Source organism: Tursiops truncatus, chromosome 7, assembly GCF_011762595.2.
Source record: "Tursiops truncatus isolate mTurTru1 chromosome 7, mTurTru1.mat.Y, whole genome shotgun sequence".
Lineage (NCBI taxonomy): Eukaryota > Metazoa > Chordata > Mammalia > Artiodactyla > Delphinidae > Tursiops > Tursiops truncatus.
In genome coordinates this window covers 18,926,140-18,943,439 of record NC_047040.1, presented here as the reverse complement: position 1 = coordinate 18,943,439, position 17,300 = coordinate 18,926,140, and the positions used below count along the sequence as shown (strand labels likewise).

At 47.7% G+C, this 17,300-nt stretch overlaps 1 protein-coding gene across 1 annotated transcript; it reads left to right on the top strand.

The window, feature by feature from the left end:
* On the top strand, positions 1-16,989 carry TTLL4 (tubulin tyrosine ligase like 4). The gene is made up of 18 exons (XM_033859733.2): positions 1-1,481; positions 2,371-2,480; positions 2,834-2,897; positions 7,739-7,860; positions 8,304-8,414; positions 8,776-8,852; positions 9,563-9,754; positions 9,855-9,937; positions 10,170-10,298; positions 11,648-11,770; positions 12,073-12,171; positions 12,506-12,640; positions 13,055-13,192; positions 14,482-14,584; positions 15,210-15,420; positions 15,561-15,631; positions 16,036-16,121; positions 16,458-16,989. Exons 1-18 carry the CDS (start codon positions 1-3, stop codon positions 16,714-16,716), a joined length of 3,594 nt encoding a protein of 1,197 aa, XP_033715624.1. The 3' UTR covers positions 16,717-16,989.
* The last annotated feature ends 311 nt before the right edge of the window (positions 16,990-17,300 follow it).

Below are 17,300 nucleotides of genomic sequence, written 5' to 3'. Positions count from 1 at the left end.
ATGGCCTCAGCAAGAACAGAGCACTACACTATTGGCCGGGGAAACAGCTTTAAGCCGAGTGGGCCCTCAGGCACAGTGCCTACCCCGCCACCTGAGAAACCCTCTGAGGGCAAAGTCTGGGCTCAGGGTCATCAGCAGGTGAAGCCAATCTGGAAGGTGGAGAAGAAGCACGTGGGAACACGTTCAGCAGAGTTGGGCCCAGGCCTCTTGGGTGTCCCACCGCAGCCCACATACTTCTTTTGCCCCAGCACTTTATGTAGCTCCGGGAGCACGGCTGTCATTGCAGGCCACAGCAACTCCTGTTACCTGCACTCCCTCCCGGACCTGTTCAGCAGCACCCTGCTCTACCGCCACTCCAACTACGGCCACAGACCATACCAGCAGCTGGAGTCTTTCTGCTTGCATTCAAGCCTGTCAGAAAAAAGACCTCTTTCTCTCCCTCAGAAGAGACTCCCTATCAGACTCACTGCCAATAAGGCCACTTCTTCCAAGGTCTCCCCCATGGCATCCTCATCCACAGAACCATACCTCTCACTGGGAGCGGCTGGGGAAAATCCTTCAGGGAAGAGCCTGGCCTCTGCCATCTCAGGGAAGACCCCGTCTCCACTCTCCTCTTCTTCCTCTTCCTACAAGCCCATGCTAAATAACAACTCCTTCATGCGGCCAAATAGCACTAAAGTGCCTTTATTGCAGGCCACAGAAGGCCTGAAGCCAGTATCCTCACCGAAGGTCCAGCTTGTCTCCTGGCATCAATCAGGGGGCACTGGAGACTGTGCACTCCAGCCTGTTGAGCACAAGGTGCCCAAGAGCAGTGGCACTGTCCTAGATGATGACCCTTCCCACAGCACCCTGTCTACCCCCAGTTCCTTAGACGCTTCCACCACCAGTGCTGCCTCTCCCCACTACAACTGGAGTAACTTAGCCACAGGGGCAGAGCCACATCCCTGTGGCCTGGATGGGGACTCTGTTTCCCAGAATCTGACTAAGGAGGTTCGGTTCACTGAGGCTGTGAGGAAGTTGACTGCAAGAGGCTTTGAGAAGAAGCCAAGGCAAGGCTACCATTTTGAACAGTCTTATTTCATGAACCCCAGCTTGCAGTGGGATGTCCTCAACAGGAACAGGTGGTGGAAACCAGCTGTGGTAGGCCAGCAGCTCCCTCAGGAGAATGCTGGAGCAGACAGTAGCGTCCTCCCTGGAGCCTCGGACACCATGGAGCTGGACAGTACAGTCTTCTGTACCAAACACATCAGTATTCACCTCCTTGCCTCACACGCCAGTGGGCTCAGCTGCAGCCCTGCCTGTGGATCTGCAATCAACTCCCCACCTCTTGGAGAAGACAAAACTCCATCTCTGCCTTCTCCCCCTCAGCCCCTTGGCGTGGCCGAGGTGGCCACCCACCTCTCTTCCATCCATCTGGGCAAGCTTGGGAGGGAGGAGCCTAAGGAAGCCAGGAAGCTGGACTCACCTGCTAGGGATATTGGGTAAGTCGGAGAAAGTTTTTGGTTCATTTAAAGCAGTAGAATGTATACATGTTTGGTGACACTGACCGTCTGTCTCTGGAGGTTGGTTTTGTTTCTTAACTGCTGTAGAAGTTTGGTTTTCACTTTAGAGCAGAGGTCAGCAAGCTACCCTTTGCAGGCCAAATCCCACCCTCTGCCTGCTTTTATAAGTAAGGTTTTATTGAAATGCAGCCTTACTCCTTCATTTACTACTGTCTGTGGCTGCTTTTTTGTTATAACCGTAGGGTTGAGTAGTTGCGACAGACTGAATGGCCCACAAAACAAAATATTTACTGTCTTGTCCTTTAGAGGAAGAGTTTGCTAAGCCTTGCTTTAGGTTATAACCAGGGAAAAATAAGAATTCCAAACATCATGTGTTGCAAACTGTGATTTCTCTACTTAATTCCAAACCAAATCAGATTCTCAGTCAGTCCTGGTATGACAGCCGTTTCAGAGTTAGGGCATACACATACTTGGCTTCTTCTCTTGTGCCTTGTTACTTCTCTGGAACCGTGGTCCACCAAGGCCTTGTTCTGAGTTCCCAGAGAGAAGTCTAGGGACCTTTGATGTCTATTACCACACATTGATTGATGGTGTTTTGTATTCAGAATTTTGTTTTTATATGCCATGAGGGACGTCAAAGAAGATGGAAGACATAGTGCCTCTCTGCAGAATAGGGGATGTAGGGTTGAGGAACTATGGCTAGACCTAAGCTCTGAGGACAAGAGGAATAGTTGTAAGGCCCAGGCAAGGGCCAGCAGATTGGTGACTGGGGAAGAGACAAACATTGGGAGATGATTAAGGAATGAGAATCCAACTGTGACCGCTCTTATGGAGTTGGCTGGGCTGGGGGCATGATTCTTTCTTATAGTTCAGCTACTGACCTCCAGCTAGACCAGGTTGAAGCTGAAGATCTGGAAGAAGAGCTAATAGATGGTTTGGAAGACTGCTGCAACCATGATGAGAATGAAGAGGAGGAGGGTGAGTAGGGGACCCTCTCACCTCCAACTGGGCATGGGTCACCACCGCTAGGGAAGGGGACTAACAATTGTGTACCAGATCCTTAACTCACTTTGTCACCTACATTCATCATTCGCCTTGGGGGTCTAAGGGTAGTAGTGGCTTTTGGGGGACTTGCTCTCTAGTCCCCCATCCCCCGAGTCTTGCCTTCTCCCTGCTGCTGTCGAGCTTCGGGGGCGCCATGCAAGGCAGCAGCGGGTGCTTGTGGCTCTGTAAGAAGGCTGAGCCAAGATGTCTGAGGAAGAGCTGCCTGGGCTTGGTGACTTTGTGTGGCAGCCTCTCCTAGCTGGGACTTCTCTGCTTTTCACCCGCAGGAGACTCAGAGTGCTCCTCATGCAGTGCTGTTTCCCCCAGCGAGTCAGTAGCAGTGATCTCTCGGTGAGTGCTGGCTGTGCAGATCGTTGGTAGAGGCCCATTTTCCGTCTCTTTAAGATTATAAAGAGATTAATCACCTAAGTCATTAATTAATGGCCCTGTTAACCCTAACTCATTTTTACCAAATTTTTACATTAGGACTTTCGTTTTTAAACAGGAAACAGTGGAAGGGAACAGAAGCATATTTTATCAGTGGGGCTTAAAAACAGTACCAAGTTTCTTAGGCTGCAGTTTGGTCTTTAGGCTTCAAGAAATTGTTCAGGTAAAAAGCAAATAATTTCAAGAAGTATTTAGAAAATTAATAACTAATTAATGAAGACCCATATTGTTTGAGGTAGATTCTTAGTTAGGCTACCCACTTGAGGGTAATTGCCACCTTGCATTATGAGTATGTCCCACAGGCAGAAACAGTTCTGAGATAGATATACTGCTAACTGGAGCTTTTTGCAATGCTCTTCTGTTCCCTTCAGAGGTTAGTTTTATAAGACTGATGTTGACCTTAGTAATAAGAAATTGAATTTAAAATTCGCTAGCCTTAATCTAGATTATTTTGTTGGCTGCCCTTTGTGGAATCTGAGTGATACCCATCTCTAACTAGGGAACCAACAAGTCAGTCTCTTAATGTAGACCCTTCTTTTGTAAAACAGATAGTTGTAGAATACTGTATAACTGAGATGGGGAGTCCAGGGAGAGGAAGGAATGCAGGACTAAGAGGAAATTACTGTAAATGAGGACATGTCATTGTGCTAAAGAGTTTTAGAACTTGCTTAAGGATCATATAGATCAACTTTCTGGGTAGAAAGTTAACATTCTTCAATATAATCTTCCTTGTTTCCCTCATCACTTCCAACCTTGTCTCAATATGAAGCTCTGTCTTCATTAATTATTATTAGATATTAAAAAGAACCTTCATGGGCTTCCCTGGTGGCACAGTGGTTAAGAGTCCGCCTGCCAGTGCAGGGGACGTGGGTTCGAGCCCTGGTCCAGGAAGATCCCACATGCCACAGAGCAAGTAGGCCACAACTACCGAGCCCACGTGCTGCAACTACTGAAGCCCGTGCACCCTAGAGCCCGTGCTCTGCAACAAGAGAAGCCACCACAATGAGAAGGCCATGCACCTCAATGAAGAGTAGCCCCCGCTCTCCGCAACTAGAGAAAGCCCACACGCAGCAACAAAGACCCAATGCAGCCAAAAATAAATAAATAAAATAAATTTTTAAAAAAAGAAAAGAAAAAGAACCCTCACAAAGTACTAAACATTAAAGTTTTTTTCTTTTAAAAAATAATTTCTACTGAAAATGTAAAAAAAGCAAAATTTCTATTCTAATTTTAATTAAAATCTGGCCATATGTGTTGAGGCTTGCCTAGCATGTGGAGCACCCAGATTCTGCTTTCCTTTGTGTCAGTTGTGCCTTAGATGAAGCTAAGAGGAAGAGTTAGCCTCACCTAAGATTAGTATGGACAAGGCAGGCTGCATCTCTGAATGTGATGGTGCACATTCACATGGTGCAGCGGCCGTACTAGTTTTAGAGTCCCAAACTAACGAGGTGGAGAGAGTTGTTTGGAAAGTGGAGAGACAAAATTGGGACTTTCTGTGAAGATTAGTAGAAATCCTATCATAGGTATCCTGAATCTGGTGCATAAATTCTGTTACTTTAAGCCTAACCCATTGTTCTTTCAGAAAAGCAAAACTACTCCTGGTCATATATATTGGATGTTGACTAAGCACCTCCACTATCCAGAAGAGAAATATATTTAACATTTAATTGACTTGGAACCCCTTTTCCACACTTAAGGGCGATCTAGGTTTGTGTTCAGGCCTACTTCAAGGCAGCTGAACAGCCCTTTATTTAACCTTTCTGATTTATAAGATAAAATTCACAAAAGTGTTTGTTAATTATTTGCTCATTAATTAATTTAACTTCTACAAAATATACAGTCTATATGAAGCTTAAAACATGAGTTCAAGCAAATGGAGGTTGATGAATTCTAAACTACTTTGCATTTTGACTAAAATCAGAAATATTTTTGGATTGCAAAATCTTATTTTTTCCCAATTATGAAAGATTTATATATTTATTATAGAAAGTTTTGCAGTCACAGAAAGATCATTGAAATCACTACCTCTGCTTCTCTATTCAGCAATAGTTTATTACATTTCCTGTTCCATATTTTTTTTTCTAAGAATTGTGTAAATTTAGAGATGGTAGTCATCAAGTCCAGCCTCTTTTTTTCAGACATGAAAATTGAGGAGAGAAGTTAAGTAACTATTTGCAAGGTCAAGGTTTCTAGCACTGCTAAACCAGAAGCCAGACCCATTGAGGTTAAGTTCAGTACTCTTGAGAGGCAGCTAACAAAGATATTTATTTTTTTAATAAAACTTTTGAGACATTTGTAGATTTCCACGCAGTTTTAAGAAATAATACAGAGATTTCCTGAATTCTTTACTCAGTTTCCCCCTGTGGTAACATCCTTTTTTTTATTTTGGCTGCATTGGGTCTTCATTGCTGCCCACGGGCTTTCTCTAGTTGCGGCGAGCCAGGCTACTCTTTGTTGAGGTGCGTGGGCTTCTCATTGCAGTGGCTTCCCTCGTTGCAGAGCCCGGGCTGTAGGTGCATGGGCTTCAGTAGTTGTGGTGCACGAGCTCAGTAGTTGTGGCTTGCGGGCTCTAGAGCACAGGCTCAGTAGTTGTGGCGCAGGGGCTTAGTTGCTCCGCGGCATGTGGGATCTTCCCAGACCAGGGCTCGAACCCATGTCCCCTGCATTGGCAGGCGGATTCTTAACCACTGTGCCACCAGGGAAGTCCCTCCTGTGTAACATCTTGCAAACTGTAGTACAATTTAGTACAATCAAGACATTAACATTAGTGAAAATGTAAACATTTCCGTCACTGCAAGAATCCCTCCTGTTGTCCTGAGAGCACACTTCCTTCCTTCCTACTCCCATCCCCTTCTTAACCCCTAGCAACTGATAGTTTTGTTATTTCAAGAATGTTATACAAATGGAATGATAGCCATATATAGCCTTTTGAGATTAGCTTTTTTTACTCAGCATATTCTTTGCAAATTCATCCAGGTTGTTGCGTGTATCCATAGTTCATTCCTTTATATTGCTGAGTAGTGTTCCACGGTATCAATGGACCACAGTTTGATTAACCAGCCACCTGCTGAAGGATATTTTGTTTGTTTCCAATTTTTGACTATTACGAGTAAAGCTGCTCTAAACAACTGTGTACATATTTTTGAGTGAACATAAGTCTTCACCTCTGTGAGATAAATGCCCAGGAGTGTAATTGCTGGGTTCTATGGTAATTGCATGTTTAGTTTCTTTAGTTTGATTTTTTTTCTTTTTTGGCTGTGCCACACAGCATGTGGGATCTTAGTTCCCCGACCAGGGATTGAACCTGAGCCCCCTGCAGTGGGAGCACAGAGGCTTAACCACTGGACTGCCAGGGAAATCCTGCATGTTTAGTTTTTTAAGAAACTGCCAGAACTGTTTTCCAGAGTGGCTGCACCATTTTGCATTCCTATCTTGTCTTTGTTTTTAAACATTAACTCATTCTCCTTGATTTTCAACAATCTTAAATTCTGATACTCAGTAAATGGAAAGCCTTTAAAGTAAAATACTTTGGAAATGAGGAATAGAGTTGAATTAATTGGATTTATTTAATTAGGAATTAATATTTAACTTGACCCAATAAAATGCACTAAAAATCTCTAAGGTTTGAAACACTGAAGTGTTTTACATACAGTGCCTATTTCTGTCGTGCTGCAAAATAACAAGTAGAGGGCTTCCCTGGTGGCGCAGAGGTTGAGAGTCCGCCTGCTGATGCAGGGGACACGGGTTCGTGCCCCGGTCCGGGAAGGTCCCACATGCCATGGAGCGGCTGGGCCCGTGAGCCATGGCCGCTGAGCCTGCGCGTCCGGAGCCTGTGCTCTGCAATGGGAGAGGCCACAACAGTGAGAGGCCCGCATAAAAAAAAAGAAAACAACAAGTAGAGTGGCTCTTTATAAGCTAAAAATTAATCCTAAAAAATATTTGTGGATCATATAGCTCAGTATAGAGAGTAATAACTACTCTCTCCACTTTCAATTCTGTTTGAAGAAATGGTCTGGGTCTGTCAATAGATAGTTGAGGTTTTCACTATTTTGAGACTCCTTGAGCTAGCCTTGGCCAAGACATTGTTGGAATAACAGTAGGGACCCCATGGCCCACTGCCGCAGATTCCCAGACATGTGTTACCACATTGTTATGTAAAAATAAGATGTTAACGAATCATTTTTAAAACAGAGAAGAGCATTAATCAACCATATATTTTCAGATAAATGTAAAATGAGTTAGGAGTAGCACTACTTCTTTTCTTCTGTTGCCTTTTTCCCCCTTTTCTTTTTAAAAATCTCTATATCTCTTCTTAGTTCTTTTCTACCTTTTCTGCTTTTCCTCCTTTTTAGTTACCCATATCATTCTTTTTCTCTCCTTGTTATTTCTCTTAGTCTTAGTGTAGTATATTCCTCTAGTAGTATCCACTCTAAGTCATTACCTGCTCTCTGAGAACCAGTCTTTTCAGGAACCTCCTCAGCCTGTGGCTTGTCATAGGAAATTTTGGAGTTGTCTCATAGAATGAAGTATTGGAAAACTTTGTCTTTAGGTGATTTTTAATGGTGTGACTGTGTATAGGTTAGCCGTAGCACCTTATGGATTAATATTTGCAAAATGATTATTGAGCACTTGTTTTTGTAGAATCAAAGTGTAAAAGATAGTGCCCTGGAAGAAATATGTAATAGTAACAGCACTCAGGGCTGTGGCTTTCCCTTTCTCTACCACATTTCTGTTTTTCATCTTAGGAACTGTATGGAGATTCTGACCAAACCCCTTTCCAAAGAGAAAGTTGTCCGACCAGCCCTCATCTACAGTCTCTTTCCCAACGTGCCCCCTACCATCTATTTTGGCACTCCGGATGAGAGAGGTAAACCTGGCCAAGTGTCAGCTCAGAAGAACCCCCAGGAGAAGGATGCTAGCGAAGTTGGGAGGGGGTGGCAATAGGGTGGAAGGGGCTTTCCAGAATGCCTGTATTGGTGCTTGGTTCCCTGCCTGGCTCACCAGTCTGGTGGGGGATCTTTATCTTGTCCATCCTTTGGCTGACCCTCTCAGCCTCATAATTTCATGATCATTCTTGCCCTCTAACCTGTGTCTTTCCCCTTTCAACCGCCTCTCCTCTCTGTTTTCCTCATTCCTGTGCAGCCTCCTTTCTTCCCCAAAGTGTGCTCCTTTCAAACTCTGATATGGGACAATACTTAGTGACTTGCCTACCCAGGGAAGGCTGAGCAACAGTGCCATCTTTTACCTCTTCTCACCATGACTTTCCTGCTCTTCTCCCCACTCTCCCCCCACCTCCCTGCTTTCCCCCAGTGGAGAAACTTCCCTGGGAGCAGAGGAAGCTGCTCCGGTGGAAGATGAGCACAGTGACCCCCAACATTGTCAAGCAGACCATTGGACGGTCCCACTTCAAAATCAGCAAGAGTGAGTCGCTTGCCTTACTTCGAGCCTGTCCTCTGCCCCAACAGATGGGCTTTGGGCGGGAACGGAGCCCTAGATACCTCCTGTTATGTGGGCACCCTGTCCTGAAGTTTCCAACTTCATAGGAGGACATAGGTCTGAAATCCCTCTGGGCTGGAGTCTGTTCCTCAAAATTGGAAGACAGAGGCCCATTGTTCTAGTCCTGACCCCAGGGCCTCATGTAGGACAGCTCCATGGCAACTCTTAGAAAACCGGGGCTGGGAGCTATGCCCAGGCCCAGTGGTACTTCTGGGGCCTCTGAGCCTCTGTCTGTCCCAGGGACTGAGCTGCAAGCAGGACTGACTTCCTGATGTGCCTTCTGTAGGGAATGATGACTGGCTGGGCTGCTGGGGTCACCACATGAAGTCTCCTAGTTTCCGATCCATTCAGGAGCATCAGAAGGTAGGGGCCCTTTCTGAGCCATTCTTCCCCTGGACTCTGGATTGGGCAGGAGGAGGCTGGTATTGGAAGTGGGGGAAGAGGAAGATGACCATGGAGAAGTCAGGAGGGTTCATAGGGGAGTGTAGGAAGTGTAGGAGGCAGGTGCAGGGTGAGCCCCCAGCAGATCACGCATGTCTAGTAGTAGTTCAGCTGCGGTGTCTTAGATAGTTGCAGCCTCTAAAAGACACTTTTCCTCTAGTGTCTTGAGATGCAGTGTCAGTTTTCAGTTTATTATGCTTCTCCTGTAACCGCTGCGCATTGCCTCCATTCCTCCAAGCTGAATATGTGTAAAGAGGACTTTGGTCTCATGCTGGAATGAATAGTCCCTTTTCCCCAGGAAAGCCAGGTAGTTTCCTGTCTTTGTCCTACAGGCATGGAAAAAGACTTAACAGCTTTTTCTTTGCTCTTAAGGTGAATATTATGTCTGTCTTAGTTACTATTTTATGTCGTGAACTGTTGACTCCTAAAGGGCACTCTGTTTTGTTGTGTTTGTGTTTTAATCATTTTTTGGTGAACGCTCAGCAGCTGAATACTTAAGGACCTTTAGACGGTGATAATCAGATGGAACAGGACCTTTGAATGTTGAAATGGTGTAGTGAACCTTGCTGTCTTCCTTGTGGCCTCACCTGGACTCTCTCTGTCCCTACTCTCACCCTTTGTCCCTTCTGTAGCTAAACCACTTCCCAGGTTCATTCCAGATTGGGCGAAAGGACCGACTGTGGCGGAACCTGTCCCGCATGCAGAGCCGGTTTGGCAAGAAGGAGTTCAGTTTCTTCCCCCAGTCCTTCATCCTGCCCCAGGATGCCAAGCTTCTGCGCAAAGCCTGGGAGAGCAGCAGCCGCCAAAAGTGGATTGTTAAACCAGTGAGTGGATCACGGCAGGTGGCAGGCCAGGGCCTGAGAGTGGGAACAGCGGAGTGTCTGGCCAGGTAAACAGCTCCTCTCCTCTCCCCTTGACCTCTAGCCGGCATCTGCTCGAGGCATTGGCATCCAGGTCATTCACAAGTGGAGTCAGCTCCCCAAGCGAAGACCCCTTCTGGTACAGAGGTGAGCCGGTCTCCAGCTCAGATCCCGCTCCCCGTTTCCCATCTTCTCAGCCTGGAGGTTCCCTTTTCATGATGTTATTTTGTCCTTTGTCCTCCCAGCCAAAAAACTTCCTCAGCCAGCTGTTTAAAGGTCTTTGTCCTGGAGACCGTTAGCTGGCTTTTGCCATGGCTCAGTTACCTACCAAGCCCTATCTCATCTGTCCTGTCCCTGAAGCTGGCCTTTCCCTGTGTAGGTATCTCCACAAACCCTACCTCATCAGCGGCAGCAAGTTCGATCTGCGAATCTATGTTTACGTCACCTCCTATGATCCTCTACGGATTTACCTCTTTTCAGATGGACTCGTCCGCTTTGCCAGTTGCAAGTATGTGGTAGTGGTGAGGCCTCATGCTGACAGCTTTGGGGATTTGCTTTCGCTCCAGGGAGGGAAGCCAAAGGACACCAAACAGGAAAATAACCAATATTTTGGTAGTTTTTGTTAGCAAAGGAGAAGGTAGGGTGCCTTTGGGAAAACCTAGTCTTCCTTTTCTCCTGTGTGTCTCCTTTACTACACTTCACTTCTGACACTTCTGGTCACCAAATGTGTGGGGTTTTTCCCCCACACGAAGCAGTTCTACACAACACCAGGTGAGTGTCCTACAATTGAACTCAATTCTGACACTGTCTACCTGGAGATAGCATCAGATCCCACAGGTTAAGGACTCAGTCTCATCAGGCTGCCCCTCTCTACACCACCTCAGATGCCAGTTGCAAGTGCAGGGTGCCGCATGTGTTTCTGACCAATTGGTATAAATCAGAGGTTCCCATGACCCCCTCCTTGGGGCCGGGGCTGAGGGGTATCAATTTGACTAATTTGCTAGAGCAGCTCACTCAACTCAGGAAAAGAGTTTACTTATGTTTACTGATTTATGAAAGATGGATGTGATAAAGGGTACAGAAGAACAGCCAGATGGAAGAGATGCACAGGGCAAGGTATGTAGGAAGAGGCACAGAGCTTCTATGCCCTCTCTGGGCTGGCTGCTCTCGCAGCACCTCCAGAGCTTTACCCACCCGGAAGCTCTCTGAACCTCATATTTTGGGGATTTTTATGGAGGCTTCATCACTTAGGCATGATCGATCATTAACTCCATTTTCAGCCCTTCTCCCTTTTTAAGAGAATGGGAGTTGAGTGGGGGGAGTTGAAACTTGCAACTGTCTAATCATGGCTTGGTCTTTCCAGTGACTGTCCCTCATCCAGAAGCCATCCAGGAGCTTACCCAGTGTCGCCTCATTAGAACAGAAGACGCTCCTATCACCCGGGAAATTATGAGTTTCAGGAGCTCTGTGTCGGGAACTGGGGTCAAAGACCAAATCTGAGAACAAAGATGCTCCTTGTACTCTTACCACTTAGGAATTTACAAAGGTTTTAGGAGCTCTGTGTCAGGGGCTGGGCGCAGAGACCAATATGTATATTTGTTATTATAAATCACAGTTATATGTGGAAGGGGAAATAAGGAGGTCCTCTGCTTCACTGAATAGGGAGGGTCTTCCTGCAGGACTGAGGTGGGATAAATTGGGAGATGAGTTTATCTGTGGTGTTTTGGAAATCTTACCAGTAGGTGTACTTCTCAGACGCTTGTGCATCGGAAAAGATCTGTCCACTTGTCCTTTGCCTCCTCAGGATGTGGGGAAATGCTTGGACCGTTAATCCTCTGCCTTTCCTCTCACTTCCAGGTATTCCCCTTCCATGAAGAGCCTTGGCAACAAGTTCATGCACCTGACCAACTACAGTGTCAATAAAAAGAATGCCGAGTACCAGGCCAATGAAGACGAAACGGCCTGCCAGGGCCACAAATGGTACCCAGACAGTGTCCCCATCAAGTGGAGGTCTAGAGGAGCACAGGGTTCTGGGGTTTGGGGAGGTTTCGGGGGGGTGGTGAGTGGAGGATTAATATAAGACCCAGAGATTATATAAACACTTGGCAATTCAGAATTGGTCTGTTTGCATCCAACTCATTTCTGTCTTAATTCAAAACATCAAAAGAAGATATATGAAGAAGATACCTTTGGGCCTCTCATTCCTTTTCCTTTCTCTTTTCTTCATTGCTCATTCATAGACTACAACCCTAAATTCTCCCTCCTCCTCTCCTGCCTTACAGGGCACTGAAGGCTTTATGGAGCTACCTGAGCCAGAAGGGAGTCAACAGTGATGCCATCTGGGAGAAGATAAAGGACGTTGTTGTCAAAACGATCATCTCGTGAGTCACACTGCCACCCTGGGTGTGGGGCCTGCCACTGAAACCCCCCTTTTCTTATGGGCCTCCACCCTGCTGTGCTCCAGACTTTTGACCATGCTGTCAAAAGTTCCGTTTCTGAGGACAGGGTTTAGGAAGGAATGGATAAGACTTAAATTCTGCTCTTCTACTGAACTTCATCCCCAGAAGCTGGCTCCAGATCACAGACATCTCTTGAGAGCTTCTTTTCCTGGGTTGCTTCTGTCCTCCTGTCTCTGAGCCACTCCATTGGCAGGGCAGCTCTAGGTAGAGCCTTTGGGAGGAGCTGAGCTGAATACTTTCTCCTCCCTGTGACTAGGTCAGAACCCTATGTGACCAGCCTGCTGAAGATGTACGTGCGGCGGCCCTACAGCTGCCACGAGCTCTTCGGTTTCGACATCATGCTCGATGAGAACCTCAAGCCCTGGGTCCTGGAAGTCAACATCTCCCCGAGGTAGGTATTCTCAGGACACTCGCAGTAGAAGCCTTTCTGTGTCTTCAAGATCCTGTTTCTGCTCCAGTCTTGCTGACTTTGGGAAAACCTTTCCTTCACTAGAATACGTGTTTTCCCTTCATGGTCTGTTTACGCATTCCCTTATTCTTTGCCGTTATCTCAGGGTTCTCTGACATTGGAGACAGATTGTTAAAAGTTACTCTTTTAAACTTGATGCCTACTGCTTGCTTTTCCCTAGCAGGGTCATGGGCAGGAACCACCCTGTGTGAGGTTATTCACTATCCGTGGGGCAAGAAGACCCCCGTGATGGCGCTCATGAGTTTGGATGTAAATGGGGCTGGCATTGACTGGGACTTGGGACTGGAAACAGTTTTGGCATCTGCTTTTACCACTCTTTGCATCCTTTCCCTGAAGCCTCCACTCCAGCTCTCCACTGGACATCAGCATCAAAGGCCAGATGATCCGTGACCTTCTGAACCTGGCGGGCTTTGTTCTGCCCAGCGCAGAGGATATCGCTTCCAGCTCCAGCAGCTCCAGCAGCTCCACCACCAGGTCGGCCTCCGTGCTTGTCTGCAGCTCGGCTGGCAGCATGAGCAGCCCCATAGGGACTCTGGGAAGGGGTGGTGTCTGGGTGTTCCCTCCTGCTTGATCTCTCTTACTGCTCGGTCTGCCCCTGCAATCTACTCACACACCACTGCCATGTCAGTGCCCCTAAAAGCCTGTTTGCTTAATTGCTCCCCTGCCCAGGAATCCCTACAGGTCCTGGGGAATCAGCTTTAAATTCCTCAAGCAGGGGATTCCCTGGCAGTCTAGTGGTTAAGACTCCACGCTTTCACTGCTGAGGGCCTGGGTTCAGTCCCTGGTCGGGGAACTACGATCCCACCAGCTATGCGGCACAGCCAAAAAAAAAAAAAATTCCTCAAGCAGACATTCAAGGCCCCAGCCTCTTTTTCCCAGGCACCCCTCCCTTAATTCCTCTTCCCAGCTCCTGTGCTCTGACAAACTGGATCGCTCATAGAACCTCAAGGCTGGAAGAATCCTTAAGGATCAGTTAGTCTAGTCTCCTCTCTGAAATGTTCACTGCTTCTCGTTTTTCCCCTGTGGTGTCCCCTCCTCTGCTCATGGGGTTTCTTCCTCCTTCCACTCAGCAAGACCTCCCTGTTTCAACCTCACCCATCCATCAAAGCCTAGCTGAAGGCAGCATCTTCATGAAACCAGCTCAATGTGGGCTCTCTCCTCCACACCCCACAAAGCACTCAGAACCACTCTTGAGGAAAGGGAGCTCAAGTTTTTGGTAACAAAACTTGCTTTCCCCACTGTACCTTGTAGACTTATATTTGGCTCTGTGCTATAGTTATTTGTCATTTGACACATGCCATCCTGTGAGCTTCTTGGAGGCCATCTTTGTGTCTCTCTCAGCAGTAATTGTTGTAATGTGGGTGATGAAACTGAGGTGCAGGGAGGTCAGGGAATTTGTCCAGGATTACATAGCCAGTAGGGCCAAGCTGGATATTTATTATAGTAAGTGTTCACTAAATTAAGCTAAACTGAGATATATACAATGATTGTTCCATGGTCCTCCTTTTTTTTATCATTTAAATACAACTTAAAGAGGGTGCTTTGTACTCTTTTAGTTCTTACATGGTACTTCATCTTTGAGTCTCAGGCTACCGGAATGCAGTGCATTGCAGTCTGATTTACTCACGTAACGAACTTCTGTCCATCCTTCTTTGTCTTCTCTTGAGAAGGGTGTCTTCCTGGGCTGAACCCTCTCTCTACATGTCCTCAGGATGTGAAGCTGCTGACCTTACCCTTTGCCCCCTTTCCACCCTCTGCCTTAGCCTGCCCAGCTCCCCCAGGGACAGATGTCGAATGGCCCCAGAGTACTTCACTGCACAGAAGATGAAGAAAGCCTATTACCTGACCCAGAAAATTCCTGATCAGGTAGGAAATTGCCTTCACCCCAGTGCTAGTAGAAAGCTTCCCTGGTCAAACCTGTGGAGCCCCAAGGCAAGCAGTTTTTCTTCCCTCTAGGGCAGGGTTTCCTACATCCCCTGATGTGCAGGGATTTGTTGGAATGTATGTCATTCCGGAGGGAGTTGATGGCCCTTATCACATGTTCAACAACCACTCCTCTTAGCAAAGTGCTGTACCAGCCCACCCTTCTTGTAGAGCTGTAGACCCTTGGGTTTCTTTCCCTGAGGGGCACTGAGCTCCTGGAAGGCTTGACTTTCTCCGAGCAGATGAGGGAGTCAGATGGAAGTGTGGCGGACACGAGGCTGTGGCCAAATCTGGATTCTGATCTTGACTGCATCCAACAAATCGCTTAACCTCTGTGCCGCCTGTCTCCCCTCACCCCAGCCAAGAGTCTCTTCATCCCCCGAATAAGCTCAGCAGACTTGGGGATAGATGAGGCCCAGAGTGGGCCCACCAGACTGCCTTGGTGGTCCTTTGGTCCTGGAGCTTTAGGACCCCGGAGCTGTACTCCCCATCCCCCAGCTTTTTGATTCTCTGCCTCTGGCTTACACTCTTTGTCATACCCTTCTCCCCCCTGTTCCTTGGGCCACAGGACTTCTATTCATCTGTGCTGGATGTCCTGACGCCAGATGATGTTCGGGTTCTGGTTGAGATGGAGGATGAGTTTTCTCGCCGTGGTCAATTTGAACGAATTTTTCCTTCTCGAATCTCTTCTCGCTATCTCCGCTTTTTTGAGCAGCCACGATATTTCAACATTCTCACCACCCAGTGGGAACAGAAGTACCATGGCAACAAGCTCAAAGGTGATGTGTCCTCCCTGCCCACATGCCATGTTTAATGAGAGATTAAATCCCAATAGACCAAGAAGTGGGCCTCTGTGGCAAGAAGAATAGGCCAGTTGGTTCCACCCTCTTAAGTCCCACCCTTGTTAATCTTGTCCTAGGAGTAGATCTGCTTCGGAGTTGGTGCTACAAAGGGTTCCACACAGGATCCATCTCTGATTCTGCTCCAGTGGTGAGTAGTGCCATTGGGGTGAAGGGGGACAGTCCTACCTCAGGCCCCTCCCTCTTCCACCTTAAGAGTGCAGCATGGGTTGGGTGTAGGTCCAGACCCTCTCACTTCTTCCCAAGGTTCTGCAGGTCTCTGTGTCTCAGGACCCTTCCCTTTCAAGGGAATAATTGCCTCCAGGATTCCCTGGATGCCTTTCTTTCAAGGATCAGATGCTTTGTAGCCTCAGCTTCTTGTCTGAATCAAGAGAGGACCAAGACTTCTCCCCATATGGGCCCATTCCTGCAGGGTAGGGAAGGGAAGAGCCCTTTGATCACTCAGAGGTAGAGCTGGGAAAGAGTCCTAAGACCCAGACACTCTCCCCTGACCTCTACCTCGCCCTTTGGCCTCATTGCTTCCTTTGCTTTTAGTGGACTCTCCCGACATCAATTCTGACTGTCCCAAAGGGTGATGTGACGCTCAATGATTTCTCCAAATCAGAGACTGGCAAGCTGGGGTGAGTGCTGCCTGGGCAAGGGAAGGGTGTTGAGTGTGAATTCGGGGAGTTTTCCTCCTCCCTCTCTTCCCAGAGTATGATGAGCTCAGCGTTCTCCAGTTGGGGGTTGGTGGGAGTATCAGAATATGCAGCCACAGTATCTTCTTCCTGGTGGCTCTTGGTATGCCCAGTAAAGCTGAGCTGGAGCACAGACTCATCCGCAAAAGCAGCCACTTTCAGCCATACTGAAATGAATACGGTGAATGCCTGCTCTAGACTCTGAAGGTAGCAGGTCGTGGGTTAAAGTCTCAGCTACACAATGTCTCAGCCATTTCTTCCTCCCTCTGTTCCCTTCAGAAAACATGGCTCCTCCAAGGGAAGCATACCACTCTCTGGAGATGGGACCATGCCCAAGCCCACGAAGACCCAAGCTGGCCTTTCCCCTCTCCCCAGGAAACCCAGTTCCTCAAAGGACAGTGAGGACACCAGCAAAGAGCCCAGCCTCTCCACCCAGACGTTACCCTTGATCAAGTACTCTGGGCAGACTTCGAGGCTTTCTGCCTCCTCCACCTCCCAGTCAGCTGGTGACTCCCTCCTGGCTGCTGTGAGCCTGTGACGGGCCTGCCTCCACCAGCCCCTGCCCAGGTGCACCAGCGTTAGCTACCTCATGGGAACCGGCTGGCCGGCCAGCCTGAGCTCCCACCCCTCCACCTTGCCCCTCCTCAGAGTATTTTTTGAAGTGGTTGAGTTGTAGAGGGGGGTGTCTGGCGGACTGGAGGGGTGGTGGGGAGGGGAACAAGGTGAGGAAGGTTCACTGGCTGGCACCTCATATCTCAGTGGAGAAGCCAATGATGGCCACTCAGCCTTATAAAGCAGGGTTTGGTTTCTACTTTGAGAGAGCCATGTGTGGTTTGTTTTAGGCCTTGGTGCAGTGACTGAGTTATGGCTCAAGAGGAGAAAACATACTGAACATATTCGGGCCTGAAGTCCCTTGCTCTCTATATAATTGAGGAGGTTCCTCTGAGGGTCCTTATTTCCTCAGGTCTCACCCTCCTGCCTCCCCAACCCCCTGTCCTGAGGAGTCACTTTCAGAAGCCTTCAGACCTCCTCAGTAGATAAGCAGGCAGAGGCCATGACATGCTGAACCATTTCCTATCGTCCTAGTCTTGGGGGCATCCCCACCTCCAGACCATTTCTCCT